The sequence below is a fragment of the Meles meles genome, chromosome 17 (genome assembly GCF_922984935.1).
Source record: "Meles meles chromosome 17, mMelMel3.1 paternal haplotype, whole genome shotgun sequence".
NCBI lineage: Eukaryota > Metazoa > Chordata > Mammalia > Carnivora > Mustelidae > Meles > Meles meles.
In genome coordinates, this window is record NC_060082.1 from 39,478,846 (window position 1) to 39,498,477 (window position 19,632).

The following is a 19,632-nucleotide window of genomic DNA, read 5'->3' on the forward strand; positions in this document are numbered from 1 at the left end:
AGGCAGAGAGAGAGAGGGAAGCAGGCTCCCTGCTGAGCAGAGAGCCCGATGTGGGGTGATCCCAGGACCCTGGGATCCTGACCCGAGCTGAAAGCAAAGGCTTAACCCACTGAGCCACCCAGGTGCCCCCATATAATTTTTGTGTTGTCTTATCCTTCAGTGCTATCTTGTTACTTTCTTTTTTTTTTTTTTAAAGATTTTATTTATTTATTTGACAGACAGAGATCACAAGTAGGTAGAGAGGCAGGCAGAGGACAGAGAGAGAGGGGGAAGCCGGTTCCCTGCTGAGCAGAGAGCCCGATGTGGGACTCAATCCCAGGACTCTGGGATCATGACCTGAGCCGAAGGCAGAGGCTTTAACCCACTGAGCCACCCAGGCACCCCTATCTTGTTACTTTCTAATCAGAATAAGAAACAATTACTTTCATCTTGGAGAAAGCGACTATTTGACAATTTGTGTTTTAGAGCACTTTGAATATCCCTGTATCAAAATGGCCACTTCCCAACACACCTATTAGGATGGCGGGAATCCACAGGCAACAGCCAATGCTGGGGAGCAGGGGGACCAGCAGGACACCCACTTGCTGGTGGGGATCCAAAACGGTGCAGCCACTTTGGAAGATATTTTGGCACCTTCTTACGAAACATACTCTTCCCAGACCATCCAGTAATCACGCTCCTTTGTATCTACCCCAAGGAGATGAAATTCATATCTGCACTCCAATCTCCACATGAATTACCCAAACCTGGAAGCCTTCTGTAGCTTCTGTGTTCTTGAGCCTCAGTACTCCCAGCCTGGGATGCCCTTCACACATCTACCCTCCAAGGCTGGTATCAGATGCCACCTCGGCCACAAAGTCTCCCTTGTCCTTCATGCCTTCCTCTGCACTCCGCCAGCACCTTGCTCCTATAATAGAAACTCTGACTAGCAGTGGCTTGGTTTTTCTTTTAAGTATGGAGGAAGGTGGTTACTGATTAGTTCAGTGACTCAGTAGCATCAGTTCTGTGGTCTCTGAGATTCTCTTGACCTTACCCTCATGACTACAAGATGGCTGCAGTTGCTCGGAGATCATACACTCACATCACATTCAAGGAAGTGAAGTGAGGGGCAGGGCAGGGTAGAACGTTTCTCATTTGCCTTTCTCCAATCCAAGAGTTTCCAACAGTTATCCTCTTCATTGTCGAGAACTGGACCAAGGCTGGACCTCTGCTTCTGACACAAAGGGAACTTAACTGACACCTGAACAAAATGGGTCATGGCGGCAGGGAAGAAGTGGGGGGAAAGGCTATTCTGGGGGTTCTTTTTGACCTTCTTTATCCATTTCACCCCCACCCCATGTCTGGCAACCACCCATCTCTTCTCTTTATCTCTGAACTTGGGATTTTGTTTTTTAGGTTCCACATACAAGTGAGGTCATATGCTATTTGTCTTCCTCTGACTTTACTCAGCACGATGGTGCTCATGCCCAGCCATGTTCTTGCAAATGGTGAGTTCCATTCTTTCTTATGGCTGAACAGTATCCTGTGATCATATATGAAATCACATTTCTTTCTACCCTCATCCTCACATAGACACTGGTTGCTTCCATGTCTTTGCTGTTGCCAATAATGCTGCAGTGAATGTGGAGGTGCAGGTAGCTTTTCGAAGTAGTGTTTTCGTTTTCCTCGGAGAAATATCCAGAAGCGCCATTACTGGATCATTGCCATTACTTTTAATTTTTTGAGCAAACTTCACACTGATTTCCACACTGGCTTGCACCAGCTTGCATTTCCACCAACTGTGCATGAGGGCTCCCCTTTCTCTGCATCTTCACCGACACCTGTTATCTCTGTGTTGCTGATTTTAGCCATCCCGACAGAGGTGAGGTGGGCTATCACCGTGGTTGTGATTTGTGTTTCCCTCATGATTAGTGATGTTCGCCATCTTCTCATGCATCTGTTGGCTCTCTGTATGTCTTCTCTGGAAAAATGTCTACTCCGATCCAATGCTCATTTTTATCTTTTTAAAGATTTTATTTATTTATTTGAGAGACAGAGATAGTAAGAGAGAGCACAAGTGGGGAGCAAAGGGGGAGGCAGACTCCCCGCAGAGCAGGGAGCCCGATGTGGGACTCAGTCCCAGGACCTTGGGACCATGACCTGAACTGAAGGCAGATGCTTAACCAACTGAGCCACCCAGACGTCCTCTCTGCTCATTTTAAAATCAGATTTTTTTGCTATGGAGTTGTGTGAGTTCTTTTTATTTTGGATTATTAGCCCCTTGTCAGATACATGGTTTGCAAATATTTTCACCCATTCTGTAGATTGCCTTTTCATCTTGTCGTTTCCTTTGCTGTGCAAAAGCTTTTGAATTTGATGTCCCACCTACTTGCTTCTACTTTGCTGCTTTTGGTGCTTATCAAACGGCAACAGATGGTCTCTGCCATGCTCCCACCTCCCATCCTACAGAAGGGGACTAGACGCTGGGCAGGCATGTAAGGAATGCAGACTCGGTTTCGGATACAGCAGGGAGTAGGGCAGACTTGCTCTGAACTGCACGCAGTGTGGTCGCAGCTGGGGCCTGTATGCAGCCGAAAGGGGGGAAAGGGCAGGCGGGCTATGTGAGGGGGTGCCTGGCCCAGCTGGGGCAGGACGGAAACCAGAGGAATGGTGAGGGGCTCATGCAGTCTCAGGGGAGGTGGGGCCACAAAGGGCAGTGCGCCAGCACAGCCGCTCTCCTGGAGTCAGGAGACTCTGCAGGTGGCACGTGCACGTGGGTGCTGGGCTCTAGAGATGCGCCCAGCAGCCCTGGGTGTGGGGGCGCCCCAGGACCAACTGTCCAGTGTGCAGAGACTGCGAGAGGCTGCTGGGAGAGGAGGGGCGGCCGCCCCACCTGTCCTGGTGACTTGGCATTTGGGGCCTCTAACACCTGCTCCCAGAGCCCAAGGCCAGCCCAGATTCCCTATCTCCAGCCCCATGTGTGGCCATGGGGTAGGACAGCACTGATGGGGGTCTTTGGAGAGGCCTGATGCCCCGCTGGAAACTTCCAGCACATTGGCACTGTGTCTGGCCGCCTGCCCTCGGAGTCCTTACCTGAGACCATCTGGCAGAAGGCTTTTGGAGGTGGTGAGTGTCCCACCCCTGAATGGGGAGACTGAGCAGCTATTTCAGCGTGCAGACAAGGCTTCTTGGCCTCTGCGCACAGGTCTGACACCTGGTGGCACTGAGTGCGCTGTGCCCTCTTGGAGCCCAGGCCACTGTCCCAGTGCGAGCAGCAGGTGTGCAGACTGCAACAGCCACCGTGTCCTCCTCTGGGGCTGGCAGACGGCCCTTGGGACATCCGGCGGGAGCCCGATTGGCACCTGCCCCGATGCAGCCGGAGAGCAGCCATGGGAGCAGCACCACCTGTGGTCCCCAGGGAGCCGCCGTGGCCACGGACAGATCCTCCTCTCCAGGACATGGAGCTGCGGCTGTGACAGCAGATCCTCCTGGCCGGGGGTTGACTGTTCCCGCACACTCGTACAACTTCTGCAAACCGCGCGGTCCTAGAAACTCGAGATACCCTGTAAACATCGGATTCGCTCTGTATCTCATGGGGACCTCTGAACCTCTGCAGAAACCAGTCTGGTGTGGCCCGTGCTGCGGTCTGGGGGGCCTCTGTGCGTGCTCCCCAATTCTCTCCCTCCGCTCGGAGGCCCCCTCTGAGCACGCCTCTGCCTGCGGCTTTTATCCCTCAGCCCACCCCCAGCCCGGCTGGCTGCTGGGCGCCAGGAAGCCCCTTCCTATCCCCTCCAGGCAGCACCCATTATGCTCTGTAAGGTCAGCAGATGTGGCTCACCAGGGTCCCCACCACCCTTGGGCACAGGGGCGGGCTGAGCTCCCTCACATTTGCAAACCAGCTGGACCGGGCTCCCCTCCTCTGCTAGAGGCGGCCACACAGGGCAGCCATGCCAGGACTCAAGCGGGATGAGCTGCCCCTGAAGGTGATCCCCAGCATACTAGGGCCAGCACTGCTGCTCCCAGCAGCTGACACCCGGAGAAGCACCCACAGGGTCGGCAGACAAGTGCTGGAACATTCAGAGTGTAGCTGCCTGTGAGAGCCTCCAGCTGGGGTTTGCGCCATCACACACGGAACAGGGAGGGAAAGAAATGAGACCCGGAAAAGCACCACTGCACTTACATAAGCACAAATGAGGTCTCCTGTGGGCACAGACGGTGGCTGGGAGGGGGCACTAGGGGGTTCTGCGGTCATGGTGATGTCATTTCCTAAGCTGGGTGCTGGTCAAGTTGGTTTTGTGTGCTGCCTTGGCGAGCTGTGTGTGCTCACATATGTGCCGTCTGCGTTTTACTTCAATTAAAAAAGAAGCCAACACAGTGGGGGATCCTGGCCGTACCCTTTCCTGGGGCTCGGGTGGCCCTGTCAGGGGACAGTGACAGGCAGCAGCCTTGACCAGCCTCTTACCAGTGGGCTGGTATCTCCGGAGGCTGAACCCTGCAGTTCCGTGCCCAGCCACGTGCCCAGCCATGCACCCCCGTGCTCCCCCATGTCGGGTCTGCAGCTGCCAGGGAGGGTCAGAGAGGCACTCTTGAGTCTGGGACACCCAATGTCACAGCCAGCCTGGCATGTCTGTGGCGGGGACCCCGAGCCCCTGCAGCTGGGTCTCTCTCAGCACAGAACCACCACGAAGCTGGGGCTGGGATGGGCTCCGAATTCCCAAACACTGAACCTTCCAGCTGATAACAGAAGCACTAAACACTAGTCCCAATGTCTTGCAGGTCACTCGGCCGCCCCAAGGCATCCTGCGGTCACAACTGCCAGCCCACATCCCGGGATATCACACCTCACAAGAAGCTCCAGGGCAGTGCATTCCTTGGGACCAGGGGCCTGGCAAACTGGTCCCCTGAGCGGGCCTGTGTCGAATGACAGGATTTAACCTGGAACCAGAAGCATGAAAAGACACAGGAGGCCGAGGGCAGCTCGGGATTGCTGTGTGCCTCGCCAACCCTCCCCTTCTGCCCACCTTGGGGGATTCTCAGGCATTTGACCCAGAGAGGAGAGGTCAGGAACCTCAGCCTAGTTAGAGGCCATGAGGGAAGGAAGAGGAAGTTGCTCTAGTAGGTCGGGGCACTGCAGGGGGCTGTGCCTTCCCTGGCTCGCCTGACTTCAGAACGACGACGCTGCGCAGGAACTGAAACCACCAAACCGTCGCGTCCTCCATGCCAATGTGCCAGCGAGCCCCATACTAACCACATCCAGACACCCTTGGCTGGACGGACGTCCGATGTGGAGTCCTTGTTAATGACATGGGGTCGAGGACCTGCCTTGGGTTTTAGAAGCTCACGGCACCGAGAGACGCTGCACTGGCCCCAACCTTGGATCGCACACTAGACACGGTCGGTGGTCCAGAGCACAGGGCATCCGGGAGGCCCAGAGAAAAACGTGGGTGTGTGCATAGCTGCTCACTGACCCGACGGGCTCCCAGGGAGTCTGGGCTGCGGCACTGGTCATCGCAGCCAAGACAGTGCTGAGATCCCCGAGCACTCTGGGGTACAGAGGGAAGGGTGGCACTGGGCTTGGACGCAGATAGCCTGACACCCTCCCCAGCGGCGGGGTGACATGCAGAAGGTACCCACAGAAAGCTCTTGAAGCTTCCAGAGTGGGCATATTTTTTTAAGTTTTTATTTGAGAGAAAAGAGAGGAAGAGAATGCAAGCAGGGGCAAGGGCAGAGAGAGAGAAGCAGGCTCGGTGCTGAACACGGAGCCTGACATGGGGCTCAGTCCCAGGACCCTGAGATCATGACTTGAGCCTAAACCAAGAGTTGGTGCCTAACTACTGAGGTTATGGTGCCGCAGAACGGAGTGTATTCTGGGGTGCCTGGGGGGCTCTGTTGTTAGGCATCTGCCTTTGGCTCAGGTCATAATCCCAGGGTGCTGGGATTGAGCCCCACATTGGGCTCTGCTCAGCGAGGAGCCTGTTTCTCTTCCTCTCCCACGCCCCCTGCTCATGCTCCCTGTCAAATAAATAAAATCTTAAAAAAAAAAAAAAAAGAACTGAGTATATTCTCAGGACAGAATCACCACCTGTACAGCGGAACACAAGTCTCTCACACCGTCTTGGAAAACGAAGAGGAGCTGGTACAATGAACACACGTCTCCTCTGAATTATCTCGATTATTTCAAAAGAACTACGGAAAGCAAGCAGCTTAATTAAGGCGGAGCAGTTGAAACAGCAAAGCTGCAGAGGAAAGAGAAGGGGGGTGGGTCCCAGTGATGCGGCGCTGGACACAATGTGAGGCCGCAAAGCTCCATCCCATCGGGTCCTGGGACTCGCCGGGTGTTCTTCTGGAAACTGAGCCTCCTTGGCTGTAGACGTTCTACGTGCGTCCCGTGCACACAGAGCACACTTCACGACCATTCCCACGGCCACCTGAGGGCACCATGCCATGCACAGGCACTGCTCCCATCCGCCGGGGCCTCCTGCGGGGCCTTTCCTTTCTCTCCTATTGGAAACTTGGGCATAAGACCCGGGGGTGCCTAATCCTATGTGCTCCGAAGGCCAGCCCGGCTTCACAGCTCACCCTCCCGTCCACTTCCCCCTCTGGAAGTGGGACGCCAAGCTTGGAAGGTAATACTCCCCGACAGTAAGACCCTCTGCCATCTGGGATCATGGATGATTTGAGCTAAGCAGTAATCTGCAACTTGTTGCTTTAAGACTAGTTGTGACCAGTTTCCTCCACTCCTGAAACTGAGCCTGGCCCATCATTCAGAACTTCTATGAAATAAAACACAGCGTTGTGTGTGTTTAAATCGGCCATAACTTTTTTTTTTTTTTTTTAAAGATTTTAAGAGAGAGAAAGAGGTCTTGCGTGCACAAGCAAGAGGAGGGGCAGAGGGAGAAGCAAGCTCCCAGCTTCGAGCAGGGAGCCCGAGGCAGGACTCGATCCCAGGATTCTGGGATCATGACTTGAGCTGAAGGCAGACGCCCAACTGACTGAGCCCCCATAGGCGTCCCAAACCATAACTTCAAAAGCATAATTTCTGTCCCCACTGCTCTAAGAGGCTCACTCCCAGATTATAAAGCCCACATTTTGTGGGCTGTCTGTGTTTACATCTTTGGCAAAGAGCTCTGCATCATCTTCTGAGGACATGTACACACATTTCTAGCCTTATAATCTTTAGCAAAGCAAGAGAACATGAGAGACTAACCCGTCTGGACCATAAGAAAAAAATCACCTTTAAATTTTTTCTATTGTGCTATTCTACTGAATGTGTTTGGCCTATTGATCTGGTAGGCCCGGGAAGGAAAATGTATCTCATGTTCCAAATCTCCTCATGGAAACGGCAGAGACAGTGGAGGTTGTCCTTCTCACCCGAAAGCCAACTCACGGCCTCCCACGTCCCCAGAAACAAAACACAGAGCTCCACACCAGCTCTCCGGACCCTCTGATGCCTGCTCTTGGGCCCAACAGGTTGGCAGGAAGTGTGGTGGTGCTGGTTTTTGTTCAGGTCAAGTAAAGGAGGATCTGAAAACACCTCCCAGAGGCGAGGCCACAGAAAGCTTCCCGCCAGTGCCACAGGGCCCAGCGGCCGCCTGCCCGGTCCTGACACACCCACGCTCTGCCCCCCAGCTCCGAGGAGAGGCTTTCTGTGCATTTCCATAATTACAGACTGCGGGAGGCTTCCTCATTCAGCCTTATCAAGCAAGCCAAAAAAGGAATTTCTATGAAAATATGTAAATCCTGTAATTGAGTTTGGGATATTTTGCATGAACTACAGATGTCTCGAGATAGAATTTTCCTTCTAGCTCATTCACTTTCGTTAGAAACACTTCATTTTCCCAAAAAAGAAACACTCCTAAAAGAAGAGCATATCTTGTTGCTAACAAACACAGAATTCCAAAACACACGCACACCCCTGAGAACTGCAGTCCAACAACGTCCACCCAACAGGGATCCAGTCCTGTAATGCAGACCTTCTAGGGTGACCTCTGACTGTGCCCATTATACCGTCCTCTTGTCGAGGCCAAGTAAGGACTCAGGACAACAACACTCACTCCAACAGCCCAGAAGTCGCTAAGATTAAACTGAGGAGCATTTGGGGAGGTCAGACGACCCATGTGCTCCTACGGAAGGACAGAGGGCACAGGACAGGCAGCCGCAGAACGCTCCTCCCTGAGAAACACAGAAAGGCAGCTTCCTCCCACGTGGCTCCAAGCCTGTTCACTGAAGCGGCTCCTGGACCAGAAAGAGTCCAAACGAGGATGTCCAGTCGTGGATGCGAGATTGAACGTCTTGCGCGATTCCACAGTACCATGACAGCAGGTCTCTAGGAAGAGTGGCAGGTGCTTTGGGGCAGAGAACGCATGGACACTGCCAAGAGGACGCCCCCTCGGGTACCACCAGCACCTTCTATGACAGCCCTGACCTCCATGGTCACCTCAAAGATTCTTCCTTATGTAATGTTCCCACGCAGAATGCATGTTTCTCAGTGATTAGGATCTAAGATTTAAAATACTTACAAACTGCACTCAAGATAGGAGAGCAAAAGTCAGGGCTTTCTTCCCTTCTCTTGAATCAAAAAAGAAATCAACCCACCAGCCAGTGGTTGCAGAGGAAGGTGGAGGCAGACCTGAAAGGCCCGACCCTGTGGCCCCAGAACCCCACGCAGCTGGAAAGGGCCAAGGGGTGGCTTCCTCCAGAGTCTGGGAACACCACTCCCTCTCAAGCAGCAGGAAGCCCTAAGTTCACGGTCAGCAGCTTGATCTGGGGAAGGAGCCAGGGCTGTGAACACCGCCCACACCACTCAGCAGATGAAACAATGCCAGGCTTTAATACAGCTCTCTCCTGAACGCCTATCCCTCCTGGCACATATCTCAGGGAAGCTCCCCTCCTACCTCTGCCAAGATTCAGGCAACAAAGTCCCTGCCTCCTGCAGAGCCTCCCAGGGCTGCTCCGGGCACAGCGTCACTCCTTCATGGGTCCTGTCAGCCAATCCCCACCACAAGCACAGACGCCGCTAGACTCAAGGGCACGCAGGGCCAGGGAAGCTCAGAGCCACCTGGAACCTGACGCCAGGGCATGCAGGACAGACCACAAGTGCCCCTGAGCTCACCCTGGGCAGGAAGGGGGGACCAAGGAAAATCTCAAGTTGATATTTCTCATCTAAAATTTAATGAAGCTAATTTAAAATACCTTTAATGTTTCAAAAAGGGACTTGCAATTTCCACAGGTGTGACCTCAGGCATGGAAGGTTTGAAGGTTTAAGAACCAATGTTAAGAAGCTGCCTGAGAGGGGCGCCTGGGTGGCTCAGTGGGTTAAAGCCTCTGCCTTCGGCTCAGGTCATGATCCCAGGGTCCTGGGATCGAGCCCCACATCGGGCTCTCTGCTCTGCAGGGAGCCTGCTTCCTCTTCTCTCTCTGCCTGCCTCTCTGCCTAGTTGTGATTTCTCTCTGTCAAATAAATAAAATATTAAAAACATTAAAAAAAATTAAAAAAAAAAAAAAACTGCCTGAGACATGTGCACCATGGAGGTTAGCCAAAAACCTCTCTTTCCGGCCTCTGCAGACCAGCACCAAAACCCTCTTATCTGCTGGGAGACTCAGTACCCCGTACTGTAGACTCCTCCTCCTCCAAGCATCATTTCTCACGGAGTCCAAAGGACCAGCGGCATGCTTTCCTGCTCATTCTACACCTTCTCGGAAGAACTACCCCTTATGAAAACAAACCAACCCATGGAATGTTATTCACTGTTAGTGATTCCTTCCTCACATACTTAAGAAGTTCTATTACCCACTGCTAAAGAGATCATTCTTGGAAACAAAGGGGAAAGAGTCAAATTTACACACAGAGAATGTGGAAGTTGTCATCTGTATACAGACTTTCCACTTACGGCGTAACACAAACTTAGTCCACTAATGAAATACGTAAGCTTTCCCAACCACTGTCATTAAAACAGAGTTGTGTTCTCTCGTGTCTACAGGCTGGTGCCCTGGTGCAGAGACTTCAGTTTCTGGGGTTTCCGGGCCACAGACACCTGTAATAATTCAAAGTCTTTGCAGCTATGATTTGTTCAGACTTAACAGAAATAACCAATACACGTGGCCATCATTCCTTCACATCCTCAGTCACTGGGACAAATTCACAGATTTACCCTCTCATAAAAATGGTTACCTTATAAGGAAAAACTGCTTAGAAAGGTGGGTGAATTCACGCAGCTTGTACACAAGCAGTGAATGGGTGTCCTTCCCAGAAGACCCCGGCCAGCCCTGTCGTCCCCAGGCCACACAGCCCTGGCCGCCCGATGTTTGCTGTCATAGCTGTTTCTTTTCTAATCAGTCTTAGACTTAAGTTGAAGGCTTTACTTTTCTAATATTATCAGGATGTAAAAAAATCTCTTCTCAAAAACTCTCTAGAAACAACCTAATGAGGACACAGGAAGCCTCCGGCCCATCTGGATGTTGGGCCCCTGCGGTGCTCAGTCGTGGAAACGTCCTTCCCAGGAGGGCTGCCTGCTCCAGCGTCTTCACTAGGTGTGCTCAGACTCCAGATAAGGCTACTCGTGTAAGAGCCAGTGTTCTTCACTTCGCACGGCGCCGAAGGCACCTAGAACAATTCCGTTCACCTATATTCACAGGTCCTGACACATGCTTCAGGTTCTGACAACTTCGAAAGCATCCACGTCTAAATACTAAGTGGGTTTTCGGTCACAAGTCAGAGGTATTAACCATCAGCCCTTTGGAGGCACTCTGGGACCCCTTTCTCATCCCTCAGAGTTCTGAGGAGATGTATGGACACAAATTCATCTTTCCAGTAAAAACAAAAACGGCATAGCAACAACAGGTTTGGGGTTTTGAAGTAAACGCCTTTAGGAAACAGGATCAAAGGACAGAGACATGAAGGAGCAAGAGCCCCGAAAGCGTCCTTCCACACAGAGCGCTTCCTGTGGTGCCGTTTCCGTGCTGCCCGTCGACGGCCTTTCAAAGTGATGGGGTTCAAACGTTACGACACAGCACTCCTGTGTCAACTGTGCTCTGCAGGGTAACACTTAGAACTGACAGGCCAGCTCTTCACGGCACTGGAAGTACAGAGAGATCTTAGGAGACCTAGAAGTTGCGGTTAGGCAAGTTGAAAAGGTTGCAATCTGTTACTTAATTCACTTTTTTTTTCTTTTTGAAGATTTTATTTATCTATGAGAGAGAGGGCAGAAGAAGAGGGACAAGCAGACTCCATGCTCTGAGTGTAGAGCCCCAGCAGGGCTCAATCCCACAACCCCAAAATCATGGCCTGAGTTAAAAGCAAGAACTGGTCACTCAACCAACTGAGCCACCCAGGCGCTCCATGTTGCTGAATTCATTTCCGAACGGGAATCAACTTCTAGTTTGTGGGCGAACATTGTGATTTATACATGAAGGGAAGCAACAGTCAGAGACGGCTGACATTTTTGGAACGGGGGACCTCCGGTGAGATGGCTGCAGGCGCCCAGGAGAAGTGGTGAGGAGGATGGAGAGAAACCCGGGGTGTGGAGGAGGAGGAGAGACAGGATTACTGGACCCCTCATGAAGACATCAGAGTTTAACGACAGACTCAAAATCAGTATGGCGTGAAGTCAGACAATGTCCCTGCTCACACGAAGGGCCATGACATCGGCGTGCAAAAAACACCACAGATCGGACTTCACTACGCTTAAAATTCAGGGCTTGGAAGGCCTTTTCCCCCACAAACCACATAAAGGGAAACGGTGACTGTGTTGAGTTTCAGCATCTACGCCATAGAACAAAACAGTAAAATTAAACCTTTGTCGCTCTCTCGACAGGAAGAATAAGTCACTGCGCTGAGGCGGGCTGAGGGGAGACAGGGAGCGGGGACACACGACAGCCGTTTCAAACCAACAGGAGATACCACCCAATCACGTCTTCCCTCTGTCTGTGTTACTCAGCATTTCGACTTAGGAAATCTGGGAGGAACGGTGATGAGCTGTGTAGGCGTTAGGCAGTGAAGTCACGGGCTTTGCACACTCAACAGGACTTATTTTAGAGCCGACAGATTATTTCACCTAAGTGTCACAAACAAGCAACATGTATATACTGCAAGTTTATTTCAATCACACAAACAAAGTTAGCGTGTAGGAAATTGAAATGAAACAGTACGGTAAAAATAGCAGAGAACCGAACAATTGAAAAAGGAAGCACACCTAAAGCATGAGAGTCCAACATTCATCAGTGTTTCATCTTCAGTTCGGACTGACGCGTGAGGCTTGCAAACTGCGGACAAAACGGGAAACCACGACGACTACTTGGGGGAGATGTCAGCACCGCGTTAAAATGTGTACATTCAGTTGGTTTGCAATGGGCTGCTGGCCATGTACAGAGCATGAAGGACAGATTTGTCACGGGTCACATCACAGTGTTGAGGAAAGAAGCGCCTTCCTGTCGTCAGAAAGGACCCCCTGAACTGCACGCAGCTTCGGACACCCAGTGAGCACAGCACGATCACTGTGGGCATGACGGGCTCGAGGGAATGTCACCTCGCTAAGGAAAGTCACTTAGGCTTCTGCTTCCCGTTTTAATTACTGAAATCTCTAACAATGACAAAAACTGTCCTGCTGGACAGCCAACGTGTACAGTGATTGGGAAGAACACGTTGAGCAATCCAGGCGAACGCACACGGATGGGCCGCGATGTGACCCAGCACTGGCTCTGTCCCGTCACATGGACATCCTGGACCGGACCAAGGCACGAGACAGCGAGCGCAGACAGCAGCCCCTCACTAAGGTCCAGCGTGCGGCTCTAGTCTCTTCCCTGACTTTGGACCACTTGTACCCAGTACTCTAACCTACTAGAAACTAACTTCACCAACAAAAATCAAGTGATTGCTCACCTGACTTATAGGGGACAGGAGTGTCTACACCATCCAAGTGTTTGTATAACCAAAAGGACAAAAATAAAGATCAAAGTGCCTCTGCTTTCTTCTAGAAGACAGTACGTTAGAGGCTGGCTGCAGCGTGAATGCCTTTCCTACTGCTGCCTGATGACGGGCAGTTCACAGAGAACTGCACGGCTGAATTAGGATAGCTCGTCCATCACAGATTCATCTAAAACTGAACTCTCTACAGAAACAGGAACTATTTAACAAGGAAAACAATGTCCTCACTCAAACCCTTTTGAATGGTAAACTATGCTACCGACAAGCTCTGTCTGACCGACTGAGGTTACAAAAATCTAGAAAGCAGATGAAAATGGATTATTTCTTCAAAATTTTAGTAAAAACTTCAGATAATCAAAGATTTCAAAGCAAATATGGCACATAACTGAAGCATAAATCAAAATGGAGAGCCTGGAGAATTTGTGATTTCCTAAATTAAGGAAAAAAAATCTATCACTGCAACATATAGGATTTCTCCCCTATTTTAATCTTCGCGAGTTTCCAGGAGAAGGGCATGGGTTATGCCCACACACACCCGCGTGGGGGTGAGCGGGGGTCTAGGCCCTTCTTTTTACCACCTGAGTCTCGCTCGGTCACGACAAGACAACCACGCAGAGCCCCTCACTGGTCCCCTCTGCTGCATGGTGTCCGTGACCTCAGTTCCTGCGGACATCAACTACTTCGTGTGTTTCCACGTAACAAAATTCAAAAGCAGCTTCTCGGTCAGGAACATATTCCTGTCCAACTGCAGGGCACCTAAGTAGTAAAGCAACTGCCAAATTCAGGGATCGGATTTTCGAGTTCCACAGTACGACGTAATCCCTGGGAAGCTCAGAATCATGTTTCAGACCATTGAAATTACTCAAGTTAAAATACGAACAGCTGAAGACATGATGTAAAAGATTGAGTACTTGGTTCTGCTAACATATTTACCAATTAAAGTCACAAAATAGTTCTCATTATTATTCATGCAGGTAACTGAGAAAAAAAAGTGCAGAAATTAACTTTAAAAGAAAAATTATTCCTTCCCTTCCTCCCGCCCCACCCACCCCCATACGCTACAAAAGGTTTTCCCTGGGACCAGGCCTTGAAAAGGCCACTACGTATTAGTGGGACATGCATTACTGTCTGCAATTAAAAAAGCTAATTTTGTGGTGGTTGTAATTACATTATAAAAATGTCCACATGCATAAATCTAAAAAAGGTTGAAAACCTACAGTAAGTCTACAATATATTGTTTTACATTTGACCACTGGTGTGTTATGTAGGAGTCATAGATTTGGTAAAGCATTTTAACAATTTAGGAAGGCATCTAAATCTTTAAATTCTGGACGAATTTTGTTTTAATCTACAAAATTGCATGAAGGCTAACTCGAGAGACTTCCTATCATTCTAAAATTCCTCAAGCCAGACAAACCACTTTTAGGACACTTTCTTGTAAATATCACCCTTGGAAAGCACATACAATTCCATTTGTTCCACATTTTAGGATCTTAACCTACACAGGGCTGATCTCCATCCCTCACGGAATATCAAATGTGATAGGAAGACAAACCTGAGAGAAACATTTACAATACAATAGCGTAACTTGCTCATTTCTTTGTCAGCACTCTCTGAAAACAAACTTCTTAAGCCTTTCTCCTCTTTATTTTAGCAATGGATTGTGAAAAACGTGCGATTTTGTCTTGACATGAAAATATTTCAATGCACGGCGATCTTGCCTGATAGGTTTAGTATTTTCTGCATAACTATGAAACAGGAATTCATATCCGACTCTTTCATCCTGTTGAAAAGGTCAGAAAAAAGCAGCAAACTGGGAGGGAAATAGCTTATCACCAGAATAACGCGTCTGAAGGCTCGTGAGGATGTTGGTTTTCCTCTTCCGACTGTTTGTCTCCACTTTCTTCTCGCAGCTCACAAATGTAGGGGTTTGTTGTTAACAGCTGTGGTTCACAGGGCTCTTTCTCCAGACCAGAGTCCTATCCTCCTCGGTTCGTCTCTCTACACAGAATTGGACTTGCTCAGTTCTTGCCTGATCGCTGGGCACGAAAAGGAAACGTATTTCAAGTAAATACAATGATGAGGTAAAATCAGTGAGAGATTTCTTCTAAGGAACCTCAGTGGCTGTCTTCAAACTCCCAGTCACAGAGAGCCAAGCTGACCCTGCATCTGCTGCTGTACAGACTGTGGTTTTTTTTCTTTTTCTTTTTTTTTAAGATTTCATTTATTTATTTGACAGACAGAGATCACAAGTAGGCAGAGTGGCAGGCAAAGAGAGAGAAGGGGAAGCAGGCTCCCCGCTGAGCAGAGAGCCAGACGTGGGGCTCGATCCCACGACCAAGAGATCATGACCTGAGCTGAAGGCAGAGGTGTAACCCACTGAGCCACCCAAGCACCCCAGACTTTGCTTTTCTTAACACAGAGACGGTACTAGCTTGTGTACACAGACACACAGACACACACACACACACACATGCACACACTCATTCGCACTCTCCCTTTCATGTCCACAATGACAACACGGACGCTGTGGGCTCAGAGTCCACAGAGAAGGCAGCAGGTTGGGATGTGAGGCCAGAGAAGGGCCCCTCTGCCTGGACTTCAGTCTGATGTTAATCAACCCCTGACATGTAGGGACCTCGTTTATCCCAATTTTTACAAATAGATGTCAGAAGGAGAGGGCTCCTTTCTGACATCCTAAGCCATGTGAAGGGCAGAATACTATGCAAAATTGTTTTATGCCCTCAAGTAATAAACTGGTTATTTTTTATGTGCATTTCCTTAAAAATGGTTATTCTCCAACATTACAGAGTCAGCAAATCTGTTTGTATACTCACCATCAATGAGCTCTTCTTTTAGCTTTGTTAATTCTTTTCTCATTTCATCTAAAATGTCCTAAAATATTAGAGAAAAACATCAGAAATACAGGGAGAAAAAATTACTGCTACAAATATCTTGCTCATATAGAATTTTAATAATGTATGAAGTCTGCTGTATGGTTTCTGTTGCCAGACTCCCTCCCAGACAAGGCTGTCTAAGCACAGCCGGACAACTCATGTTTTAACCATCTTCCCAGTCTTCACTTATTCCAGCCTAGCGAAACGGGATACATTACAGTGCTTTCTAAAACTAAAAATAATTCTGCCATCCAGAGAAAGGTAGGCTTCAGGTCCTTTCTAGAAAAGGTAATAGCTCTGCTTTTAACCTTGTCTTCTGGGAGCAGCCTGGAAGATGGTGCGTAGGGCAATTTCAGAGAACAGAAGATGTAAACCAGATAAGCAGATCCTGGCCCATGTGTGATCCGGTTTGAAGTATGGGGTTCCTTAGGAATCACACTATGGCTGCCAAACCTTTCCTCAAGGAATCCGAGACTCCCCTGGAGCTGCCTCACGGGCTGCCCTAATTGGCAGAGGCGAGGGTGGATAGGCCCCACCTGCATCTATGTGGTCCGACAGGGCGGACGCAGCCACACGCAGCCTCTGAGCACTGGAGACGTGGCCAGTGTGAAATGGGATGCGTTGCCAGGGTAAAACACACACCAGATTTCAAAAACTTAGCGTTAAGAAAATAACGTGTAATAATTCTTTAGTAATGTTAAAATACTTATTACATACTGAAATACTATTTTAGTTACATTAAATACATTAAAATGAATTTCACCTATTTCTCCTTAGTTAATATGGCTATCAGAAATTTTAAAGTACTTGTGTGAGCCCTGTTTATATTTTGATTTAATACTATTGTTATAGATGCTTCTTCCTCCATGAAAACCACTCCACCTTCAAATATTTCGCAAAATCTGTATAAGTTCACTTTGAAATAACGGACCACCACCCCACCCCTGCCCAAACTTAAAAAAATCACTGAGAACAGGGGCTCCTGGTGGCTGAGTCAGTGGAGTGTCTGACTCTGATTTCAGCTAGGGTCATGGTCTCAGCGTTGTGAGATCAAGCCCGTGCTGGGCTCTGGGCTGGGCATGAGCCCTGCTTAGTACTTCCTCTCCCTCTGCCCCTCTTCCCCAAATTGCCAAGAACAGTGTCACATGCCAGCTGAAAGGGCTCCGACACAGTGACACAGTCTGAAGAGTAACACCTACCCTTTGGATGGATTAGTTTCCATTATGGGACCTTTTCTAATACTGCACACCTCAGGCAAAATTAAATCGCTCTAATCTAAGGTTCATTTTCTTAAAAAGCTTTTCATGTTTAAAATAAGGTTGAAATTACCAATTAGTATAATAACTCCTCCACTTTGCCAATGAGGAAACAAGCACAGAAATTATTACTACAGACTATCAGATATCCTTACTCAAATTATAGAAAAATCAGCCCCAACAGGAAAACTTTCCTCTCTTCTCCACTACTTTAGATAGCCAAGAATTTACCACGTGTTCAAGTATGTGCAAGCATCTACTTTAAAGTGTTTTTAAGAAAAGAAAGCCATGTTTAATATACAGGAAAATTAGGGCTTGATTATCAATGACCTCAAGCTTCCTTTTCAAACTATATAACTCAAGTTAACTTTTCTAATAGCTTTGCAATATAAAAATCAGATTTATCTGAAATTAGCTTTGAGGAACGATCTGGGCTCTGATCCTGACTCAGCTGCTGACCCAGCCATGGGACCGAGCCAGGTAACTCCTCGGAATCTCAGATGCCAAGTCTGAGTCCACACACTGTCCCATAGGCCTCCCACGAGGACCAGAAGACAGCACCATGCTAAGAGCCCTTCTGGCGCCTGGCCCGCACATCTACCGGCACGTCAGTACAAGACTATGACAAGGACTGGTGTGGTCACTGCTCTCAGAGGCCCCCAGGGGTGCGGGGCAGGAAGACCAAGGAGATGAGACCTTGCTGGCGGCAGCAACTCTGGGCTCAGGTCTGTGAAACTGACCATTGTCTAAGGTGTGTACACTGGCCCTCCTTTAAATTTGTCTTAACACTACCAATTTTTTTAAATTGTTTTACCTCTCCTGGGAATTAAATATTTTAAAGCCCCACAGCTCTTCTCAACTATCACTCCTTCCCCTTTCTTGTTTGAGTACCTATGTCTATAATGCAGAGGTATCCAAAATATGGACAAGATCTTTTTTCTTTTTCAGAAAGTTGAGAGAACTGTTCATACTGTTTGGTTACCTGTCTCTCTCACCTAGCCTGGGCGAGTGCTCACCATTCAGTACATTAACACGCTCATTTTTCATTCCTTAATGACCACTGGCCCTGCCCGACACTATAGAGTTATATACTTCTACAATATTTTCTTAGCATAAATTCTTGGAAGTGAAATTGTTTGGTTCAAAGATAAAATATTTATTTTTAAGGCTTGAGTTCTGTTTTCCCAATTGCTTCCTAGAAAATAAAAGTGTCCAAGAATGCCCATTTCCCTGACATTCTTGCCAAAACCAGATTCACTGGGTCCATTTTTGCCAATGGTTAATAGAAAGCGCAACCCAATTTTCCTTTACAAATACATACCACACGCTGACACTGAAAGCTGACGTTATGCCATTAAGACACCTGCCCCCACCCTCCACCACTGCTGGAACTTTATGTGAACACACTGAACCAAAAAAACGAAGATTTGAAAAAAACAATTTGGTATTCGTGTTGCTGTTTCCTTTGTACAGAAAGATAAACTCTAATGCCAGCACACCCGACATTTTTACAGAGAAAGCAGTGCACGCGGGGGGAAAGGGAGGGAAAGCTGCCATCGGGCGCCTACCTGCTTCAGCCTGTCATAGTCTAGCCCCTCCGTCTGGACGCCGTTGGCACTGGGCTGTGATGAAGGTGCAGATTTTGGTCTGTACAAATGGAATTTCCAGGACAGGTAAAAAATACTTGGGATGTTTAAGGAGTTCACTAAAAATTGCAAATTTATCAACCCAACATCAGATTTCGGTACTTTTCTTAAAACACAGATACTAAAAAGTTAACTGTCAAAGTTGCAGGACTGATTAGAACAGAAAACAGGAAGCATTTTTCACTTTGCTCAGTGTTTCCAGTTCTTTGTAAAGAAATCAAGACAATGGTGACAGGATAACCGTGCTCCTTCCGCAAAGGGCAGAGGAACACGTTCTCTGCGCAAGAGGCGGGAAACAGGGCCGTCTGCAGCACACTGACCAGGACTGGACACACCAGACCAGCTGCGACACTGAGGCGCAGGGAACACAATCTCGTTCTTCTGAAAGTGTGCAAACCAACCATCAAGATGCATCAGTTTACAAATCCGATGGTTTATAGAAAAAGCCATTTTAGTAATAAGCATATGATCTGTTCCATGTGCTTCATGCCATTTCAAGCATCCAAATAAATAAGAATGCTGGGGAAATAATTAAAAGATTCATATCCAGTTGGCTATGGGGCTGTTTCCAGACAAGTTTTTATGGAGATGCTATCTGAATGAGTTTCCAACTAACTACTTACACAAACTTATTTTGTCTTTAAAAAAAAAAAAAAAGAAAAAATAGGGCAGTGCCTGGTTGACTCAGTCAGTTAAGCGTCTGACTCCTGGGTTTCAGCTGGGGTCATGATCTCAGGGTCGAAGGACTGAGCTCCACATGGGGCTCCACACACAGTGGGGAATCTGCTTGGAATTCTCTCTCTCCCCCTCTCCCTCTGCCCCTCCACCAGGAGCACTCTCTCCCTCTCAAATAAATAAATATTACAAAAAACAAAAAGGGGAAATGCCACACAGATGCAGTTTGCCAATTACTACTACATGCTTAGAAATTT

At 48.7% G+C, this 19,632-nt stretch overlaps 1 protein-coding gene across 1 annotated transcript in view; it reads right to left on the minus strand.

Annotated features, from left to right (window-relative positions):
- Positions 1-12,055: 12,055 nt before the first annotated feature.
- The window catches only part of ENAH (ENAH actin regulator), a 134,844-nt gene continuing 127,267 nt past the window's right edge, over positions 12,056-19,632 (minus strand). Inside the window, 3 exon segments of the mRNA XM_045983272.1 lie at positions 12,056-14,940; positions 15,739-15,796; positions 18,623-18,701. Of these exon segments, the coding sequence (XP_045839228.1) occupies positions 14,903-14,940; positions 15,739-15,796; positions 18,623-18,701 (175 nt within the window). The 3' untranslated portion in view covers positions 12,056-14,902.